This window comes from Rutidosis leptorrhynchoides, chromosome 2 (assembly GCF_046630445.1).
Source record: "Rutidosis leptorrhynchoides isolate AG116_Rl617_1_P2 chromosome 2, CSIRO_AGI_Rlap_v1, whole genome shotgun sequence".
NCBI classification, from domain to species: Eukaryota; Viridiplantae; Streptophyta; class Magnoliopsida; order Asterales; family Asteraceae; genus Rutidosis; species Rutidosis leptorrhynchoides.
The window spans coordinates 518,900,908-518,910,325 of NC_092334.1; the positions used below are offsets into that span (position 1 = coordinate 518,900,908).

Below are 9,418 nucleotides of genomic sequence, written 5' to 3' on the forward strand. Positions count from 1 at the left end.
GAAATAGAAAAAGAACACAGTATCAATCACTACATTTACGGATGTGAACACTAGTGGGTGTTGAATTTGTGGTTGAAAACTACCCATGCATAAAATCATATACATAAAATTACAAATGAAGTTACAATTAATGATGTAATATTATAATAATATTAAAGATTAATAAACGTGTGATAAAAAAATTCTTAGCAGCCTCTTTCTTGTTTTTAATCTACCGATAGTTTTCACGGGGTGTGTCCATTGCTAAACAGTTACCGATAATTTAACTCAGAAAAATATCATATTTTAAAATTAAGTCCATTTATTTATTTCAGTCATTACCTGTTTTAAACCTGATCAAAAATATTCGATAAATATTTCTTTTCTGTTCCAATTTATATGTACAGAGTACAAAAACTTATATTGAAAAGGTAAAAAAAAAAATATTTATCAAAACTACTATCTTTTTAATCAAATTTTGGAACAACTTTTATTTTAAAACTTCATATATATATATATATATATATATATATATATATATATATATATATATATATATATATATATATATATATATATATATATTAGACCTATTTTAAAAATAATTAAACGTCAACCGAAAGTTACAGACATTTATCATTTAAGCTCAAAATTAATTATATTTAATATACACTCTGTATATATATAAACAATTTTAAATAAAAAATTTACTACGCACATAAATATATATTAAATAATTAAATTAAATATTACAATATATATATACAAGAAATATACATATAAAATAATAGTTTTTATTACAATGTATTTTATTGTACATATTTATTTATAACAATAAATGTATATAATAGTTTATTAATTTTCATGTTATTATATACATTATACATATATTTATATATACACATTTTTATATATATCCACATATTTACAAGCAATGGTTCGTGAATCATCGGGGACAGTCGAAGGTCACATGAATATATGAAAATAGTTCAAAAATTTTGAGATTCAATTAAATAGACTTTGTTTATCGTGTCAAAACCATACAAAGATTAAGTTTAAATTTGGTCGGAAATTTTCGGGTCGTCACAACAACAAATTAAAGAAGATCATAAGTTTATGAAATTGATCTTTCAACCAACTTTTTGTAGAAACCTCAAGCTATAAAGCTTGGATTTCTAATGTTCTTGAAGATCTTTAAAGTAAAGATTTGGATCAACAAGTTACATGAAGATCAAAACATAAGTTTTGATCTTTTAACATAAATGAAGAGATCTTAAGTTATAAAACTTAGATCTAATAAGATAATGAAGATTCAAAGCTAAAAAGCTTGAATCCTTCATGTTCTTGAAGACTTTCAAATCAAAGTTTGAATCTACAAGATTTATGAAGATTCAAGTTACAAAACTTGAATCCTTGAACTTAAATGATGATGATTTCGTGATTAATAAAGAAAAAGAAGAAGAATTAGAGTTTAAACTTACAATTTTCTCAAGTAATTTAGAGAGAAAACTAGAGAAGTGTGTATGTGTGTGTGTGTGTGTGTGTTTTGAGAATGAAATGAGGTGTTTAAAATGAAATGGTGGTGATGGTTGGTGCCATAAAGGCCGATGGTCACAAGGGCAAGCATGGGGGGGGGGGGGGACCATTTGCTTTGCATGGGTGGTAGTACATGGTGGTGTTGTGATGTTAGGGTAGCATGGGGTGTAAGGTTAAAATGTGTAAGTAATGGTACACTAGCATGCGTAAACTTTGTCTTTTAATCTAATGGGTTTTATCTCATGTAGTAATGGGCTAACTAGTCCATTAATTAGTCCACTAAACTAGTCCATTAAACTGAGTAGGGTGGGCTTTTGGTAGACTAAGTCCATTAAGGTGTTAAGTCCACTAAGAATAACTAATGTGCATTAGTAAACACTAAGCGTAATTAAGGAACCATCAAGCCAAGTAATTGTCCTTAATAAATAACAATTATGATTAAGTCGTCGTAACGCTCCAATTATGACAGAAGTTTAACGTGTACCAGGTATGTAGCGCGTTTTAAACGATAAGTGACACCTACGGTCATAAATGCATTCGAGGATCAAGTTAAGTAATTAAGTACTTAATAACACGTTGTAAGGCATTAACGAAAGTAATTAACATGAATTATGATCCCAGAATATAATCTAACACGGTACGCACAAATACGCAGTTTCGTGAAAGTATTAAGTATAATTAAAAGTCAAAAAAGTCGGGTCGTTACAAATATAATATAATATAATTTGACGTATATATTAGCTATTATATAGTTGATGTATAATTAGAATATATATAAACTAGGTTGTTTTCTTTCAAAATTTGGTGATGTGGGGTTAGTTGGTCGATTTTTTATTTTTTTTTAACAGCGGGTAGGAGTTACTAACGGGGTCTGAGCGATGTCAGAAATCACACACTCAATCATTTCCTTGGACGAACATTTGTCTCCTATTTCTCCTCAATAGAAAACCCCCATGGCGAATCCATACAGGCATCGCGTGTGGTAAAACCCCACTAGATGAGGCTCGAATGCAAGACGTTCGCAATCTACGAGGCGCGTGAAATGGGCGATTAACTTTAAGGGAAGGTAACGAGTTCCTGCTTTCTTTATAGATTTATGAGATGTAATGGTGTTTGGTCATCAAAGTTGAGCTTTGGTGGTTTGTCGGGATATCTTTATGATGGTTTGTGTTTTGGTGGTGTTATTTCATATGGAACAAGTTCTCAAGGGTAGTTGGTTGTCACTAGTTCGTGTTGTTCGTTGCAATTGTATTTGTTTAGATGTTGTTAGTTTTTGTTTGATCATGTATGATGATCTTGTATGGAAGGTTTTATTTATTGTAGTCAATATATATTCTTTCAAATATGGTAATATATTAGATCATTAAATTGAAATTCTATTTGTATAAACTAGTTGTGGAGCTCTCGCTTCGCGCCGGGGGCTCCGTTTTGAATGCGAGTTAAAAAAAAAATGTTGATCAATTTTGTAAAAAAAAAAAAAAAATTCGACATCTAACATTGAAGGGTTGTTCCTTTGTGAAAGTTGCTTCTTTTAGCGTTCGGGTTTTTTTTTTTTTAAGTAAAAAAGAATATTTTTCGATATCTTTTGGTAGCATTGAAGGGTTGTTCCTTTTATGAAAGTTGTTTTTTTATCGTTTGAGACACACAAAAAAAGTAGCACAGTAGTAGCGTGGTGAGTGTTATTATTCAATATTTTTAGTGTTAGTGATGGGATAAATAATATTTTAGAATATAGGTATAAAAAATTTTTTTGAACAGCAGAGAAAAAATATTATAAAACGACTAGCAAGGCGCTAGCGAAAGAAAATTACAAAGCGTTTAACGGGTTTTGCAACCACACCGTCCAATTAACTTGGCTCGTATGAAATCTAGAATACATCCATTCAAAAGCGTTAACAACTATGCTATCAAAAACGTGTGATTTCTTGAACTTTGCATCGTTGAAGATATGACTATTACGAAGGTGCCAAATATTCCAAAAAACTGAGCTCACAATCACTCTGATGATGGTGCGCTGATTGTTAATAATTGGAACACCGTCATCCCATAACCAAGCTTCATCAATCGAGTTCCAAGTTGGGATCGTATAATTTATCCATCTGCTCACCTTTTGCCAAATTTGAGAACTGACTTCAGAGTCAATGAACAAGTGATATTCATCTTCATCAAAACGATTGCATAAACAACAAACCGTATTATTGATCTCGATTCCACGTAGCATAAGATTAATCCTCGTAGGAAGGCAAGGAAGAATCAACCGCCATATAAAAACGTTAATTTTGATAGGGATGTACCTGCACTAGATCGTAGGTTTTGAATTAGGAGCAAGATCATGTTTGTCGATGAGAATTCGCGCACAAGAAACCGAATAAATTTGTGAAGAGTCTTTAGTCCATAACCAATAATTTGGAGCTTCCGAAAGAGTAATATTTGCAAGGAGAGACGATAATTCATCCAGTTGAGTTGATTCAATGCCTCCACGAGGCGGACGTCTCCAATTCCAGGCCCATTCATTGGAAGTGAACCGAGTTGCAACTTTACTAGAAAGGAAATTGTCTAACTTGTACAGTCGAGGTAAGCGAGTAAACAAAGGCATACCTTCCAACCATGGATCATGCCAAAAATCAGTTAAATTGCCATTGCCTAAACATATTCTCAATCCATCAGAATGAAGAATTTGCTTATCATGAAGGTTGTTGATGCATTTGACAATAGACACCCATGTGCCACAAGTCAAAATCTTTACTCGAAGAACATTACCACAACTTTGACCATGTATAGATGTAACAATCTTGACCCAAGTAGCCTCTTTATTAGAAAAAAACCTCCATCTTCATTTATAAATGAGAGCCAAATTTAATGATCTTAAACTCGCCACATTTAAACCACCATTATCAAGAGGATTAAGGATTGTACGCCATTTAATCCAATGCATTTTCTTTGTCCCATCTTGTAGGTATAAAATGGGAGGTTTGATATGTATTTTAATAAAAGTTAGAGGGTTGGGTGTGTGAAAAATGAAATATTAAATAGTACTATAAAATGAGGGGTTCGATTTGTATTTTAATGAAAATTAGGGGGTTGAGTGTGTGAAAAATGAAATATTAAATAGCACTATTCATAACTAATAAGACAGATTTTGTCTATTAGTTATGTTAGTAATAGTAATAGTAATAGTAATAATAATGTTGCATATGTTAGGTTTTGTTTGATCATGTATGTTGATCTTGTATGCAAGGCATTATCTATTGTAGTCAATATATATTCTTTCAAATATCGTTTGATTATGTATCATTCGTAATATATTAGATCATTAAATTTATTTCAATTTTGATTATGTTATTTTTAGAACAAAAACTAGCAGACGTAAACAACGACAAATAAAATAAACAATTTTGTGTATAAAAGAAATATTAATTTTTTATTTATCGTACATATGATGATACGTAAAGTGCTGGACATATTTTATCTGACAAAGGATCTATGCCTTTTGTCTTATCTTTTATTATTATTATTATTATTATTATTATTATTATTATTATAATAAAAAAACTTAAAAGTTTTAAAACTTACAAAAAATTAGTGGGAAGCCTAGAGACAATCTGGGCCTCTACACCTCTAGCAATAGCAAAACCTATCCTAGTAAAAATATGAGCAGCAGCACCGGCACTAACATCTTGCGCCATCGAACTCTTCTGAACCCGCTTTAGCAAAGAAACAGCCTCCTTCTCTAATTCCCCCAGGGAAGAAAATGAGAAAGGAATGAAACCATAACCAATCGTCTGACAGCTAGATTCGTACTTGACCCGCTTCCGACGAGCCGCATCAACCACAGCACGTCCAGAGACAAAGTCAGAAAGCCCAGACTGCGTCAAAGGAGAAGACCCTGTCAAGTCAACACAAACATTGCGACCACAATCCCAGGAATAAAGTAACACATCTGCAGGTCTGAGGGCCCTGTCGTTCCGTCCAGACAACCCAATGTCAACCTCCTTTCTCGCTGAAATCCCAGATCGATAACAAACATCAACAAGGGAATCCCGAACAATATTATGTCGATGCTTAATACCCACCATACCAGCACAAGACACGGCGTGATCCCCAAAAATATCCCCAGTAAAAACCCTTGAACAGGCAGAGCATGCCGTCGAGATAGAGAACAATGGAACACCTAACCGGTAGCACAACACACATCGGTAAGTCTTTGCGTTCATCGTCTGACCCAACCCCAAAATAGGGACTGCCCTTAGCCAAGCAGATGTGTGATCACCCTGCTGTGATTTCCATAAGGCCGATTGTCTGGGAGATAACGAAAAAGTGGATTCTGCAGAAGCGGTAACCTTTGTGAAATAAACATCTGCCAATTTCTTCATGAGTATTGGGGCAGCGACCTCACTCGGATTACCTAAAATATCAAACCCAACCGTATTATTAAACAGACCCAATGCATCTTCAAAAGTACGACCAAGACCAACAATACCCGTATGACGTAAGAGCTTGGTCTGCAACCCAGCAGACTGTAATCGGGAAGCCAGAAAAGCATAATGACGAACATCTCCCGCAGAATAAACACCAAGCCCTCCAAATGCAAATGGCAAGGTGGCAAGCCGCCACTGCCAATCACCAAACCCAGGCCCTGAAGCAGTAACAATACGCTCCAAGGAAGATCGAAGGGCTTCATCGAAAGCGCGTTGAGCCGCCTCAAATATACTAGGAGGACAAGTACGCAAGGTAAAGTAGAGTTTAGAAACTCCCGTACATGCCCTAAGCAACAATAACTCACACTGAGGATCATCAAGCTTAGCAACCTTATCCATAAGCGCAATGGACTTGGTCACCCTTTGCATCACCAGTTCACTACTAAAACCAAGATCGGAAGTTGCGGGGGCCCCTAGCAACTTAACACCATTTAAAGGCCGAGCAATATTAGGAGGAAAGACACCTACTTGCCTGCTGTGAGGGTCCTCCGTAGGCCAGAAAATTTCTGTTTTTTCAACGTTGAGATGTAGCCCAAAACGAGGCCCATCCTCCATAATCAAATGCAAAACCTTCCCCACCACCAAAGTGTCCCCAATAATAGTGCCATCGTCCAAATACCACGCCTGAAGACAAACCTCAAAATTATCTCTGATTTTAGAAACCAAGGGTTGTAAGACCAAAGCAAAAAGCAGCGGACCAAGGGGATCACCCTGTTGCACCCCCTGAGAAGACCATAAGGTGTGGTTCCCATAATACAATCTGGCTGGATTAGAGTAGCAAAATTCAACCCACCAAGAAATGCTCGGACAAAGGCGGCGAACTTCACGTAACATGACCGTACGATCAACTAGATTGAAGGCATATTATTATTATTATTTTAGACAGCGATTGAGATCACTGAGGGGGACTAAACCACCCGTTACGATCATCTCCCGTTTCGACTATGCCGATGCAGCGATAATAACCCCGACCTCATAGCTGCCCGGGAGGAAACCTTGAAACCGATCTAAGGACACGGCCAAGTAAAATCCCCTTCTCTTTACCCCCCCCCCCCCTCAAAAACGATATGGGGAAAGGTGTCATGGGTGGATACTTCATGACAGAGATAAAATTGTGTTTTTAATATGTAGCCAACGGGGGTCGAACTTCTGACCTCTCCTGAAGGAGGCAGGCCACCAACCGCTGGACCAGATCACAATTTCCTTATTATTATTATTATTATTATTATTATTATTATTATTATTATTATTATTATTAGTGTAGGTCATAAATTTTAAAATCGTGTGTTAATGTAATCGAACAAAAATATTTTAATCGGTACAAAAACACGTGCTGAAGTGTCATCCAATGTGTCGTTGACATGTTATTACACGTAAGATTGAGATTTTTTGTGTTTAATCTCCAATACTACAAATAAGCTATATACTTTCACTTTTATTCCATTATTATAAACTATATACCCCATAAAATATTAGTATAGATCATAACTTTAAAATCCTTTGTTAATGTATACGAACAATAAATGAAAATGTCCATCAATCTTCATGTCATCTTTAAAAGAAAAAAAAAATGAAAATATGCTACATAAATATTTTAACCGGTCCATCGGTGACATGTAGTGTTTTGTTTACATAGATATATGATTTGAAATGTTAATAAGCATTTTTATTGACAACTTTGTTAATAGAATAAGTAAGTGTTGTTAATGCGTACATAGATATTGCGTTTATAAGTTTATTTTTTCTGAAAAAGAGAAAAAAACGTTCATATAGGAGTGTTCAATATTTGGTATGAAGCAAACCGAAAAAAATCCAAATCGATTCTGTAATATAGTTTTAGGATCGAGCAAAATTAAAACCGAATTTGAATTTGGTTTTTCGGTTCGGTTTTTGGTTTTGAAAATTCTAAATTTGGTTAACCAAAAACCGAATATCAAATCGAATTGAATTTATACAATATTAATAATGTATATTTAGTTATTAATATTATTGTATACATGCACGATATATGACTTGCGTGGATATCATAATTTTTAAGTCAAATTATGTTCATTCGTTTTTAAATACTATTTGAATCTTTAATTTTATATTTTTCAATTCTTTAACTTCACATTTTGATAATTGTAACTATTTCACATCGACTTTCATGTTCAAGTCAATATATGTGTCTATGTATGTTGAATCAATAAAATTATGTACAATATCTTATAGTGAAAAAGTATACACCATGGTTAAGAGCTAAGATAGAGATAGAATTTGTTTTTCTCTTGATTATTGATTTTTTTTTTTTTTTTTTTTTTTTTTGAAAAAGATGTATTGTATTACTCCATATATTATTTTATTATGGAATTCAATAAGCATACTATATTTTGTAATTTTGTATGTGTTCAATTATGTATACTAGTTTAGAATAGTATTTTACAAAGTTAATACTTTAATGTATGTTCATCTTGTGGATAAAATGTAAAAAAATCGATTTGGAGGTTGAATTCGGTTTTAACTGAAACCTAAGCGTATCCAAATTTGGTTTTTAGTTTTGGTTTTTATATTGAATTTGGTGTCGGTTCAATTTTTGGTTTTGATTTTTAAAGTTTCAAAATAGAGAAATTCGAACCAAATAAATTAAAAAGAGGAAACCGAACCGATGAACACCCCTACGGTGCACATATGTCACTTTAAAAGAGACATTTATTTAATCGTGTCCAAAACTATACTAACGGCGTGTGTTTGGTCGAAGTAACTGGAGCTAGAATCCGAAGCTTATTTTTTTAGCGGGAAGATAGATTTTTTTTTTTTAAATGCATGGTAAAATAGCTGGAGTTGAAGCTTATAGTTGTGAATTAATTTTAAAAAAAAAAACAAATTATAAAAATATAAAATGATAGAAAATGGGTACATTAATAATTTTATTATTCATAAGTTCTAATTTTTTAAAGAAGTTAGTTAGAAAGAGCTTAATTTCTAAACTATGCATTTTATCATAAGCTGTATCTTTTTTATTATGCTATTAAACAAAACTTTTAATTTTATAGATTTATTAAAATTATAAGCTCTACTTCTTAAATTCTAATAAGTTCCTAAAATACTCGGTATATTTTATAAATTTTCAAATAATAATTCTAAAACTAACATTAAATGATTATGACAAGTTATATTTGTAAATTTTGATTTGATTTAATAACCTATCGTTCCATAAAAACTTCACCCTAAACCTCAAGTCTACCACTATTTTATTTATGCACAAAACGTTGGGCCGGGTAGGCGGGTCAAATACAGACGGGTGGGTCGTTAGAATTTGAATGCCGAAAATGTCTAAACAACGACTCCATCTTCTCACTCTCACTCTCCTTGAATAGTATCATTTTCCCCCAATTATAACCAACCAACCAACCAACCAACCAACCAACTACTCATTCATAATTCAT

The 9,418-nt window shown here is 33.1% G+C and overlaps 1 protein-coding gene across 1 annotated transcript; it reads right to left on the reverse strand.

Annotated features, from left to right (window-relative positions):
• Nucleotides 1-3,322: 3,322 nt before the first annotated feature.
• Nucleotides 3,323-3,736, reverse strand: LOC139889560 (uncharacterized). The gene has a single exon (XM_071872506.1). The coding sequence runs from the start codon at nt 3,734-3,736 to the stop codon at nt 3,323-3,325; it is 414 nt and encodes a 137-aa protein (XP_071728607.1).
• Nucleotides 3,737-9,418: the final 5,682 nt, after the last annotated feature.

Bases quoted from the DNA above. Each gene is read 5' to 3' on its own strand.
- LOC139889560 (XM_071872506.1), bottom strand. From the start codon at position 3,736: ATGCTACGTGGAATCGAGATCAATAATACGGTTTGTTGTTTATGCAAT.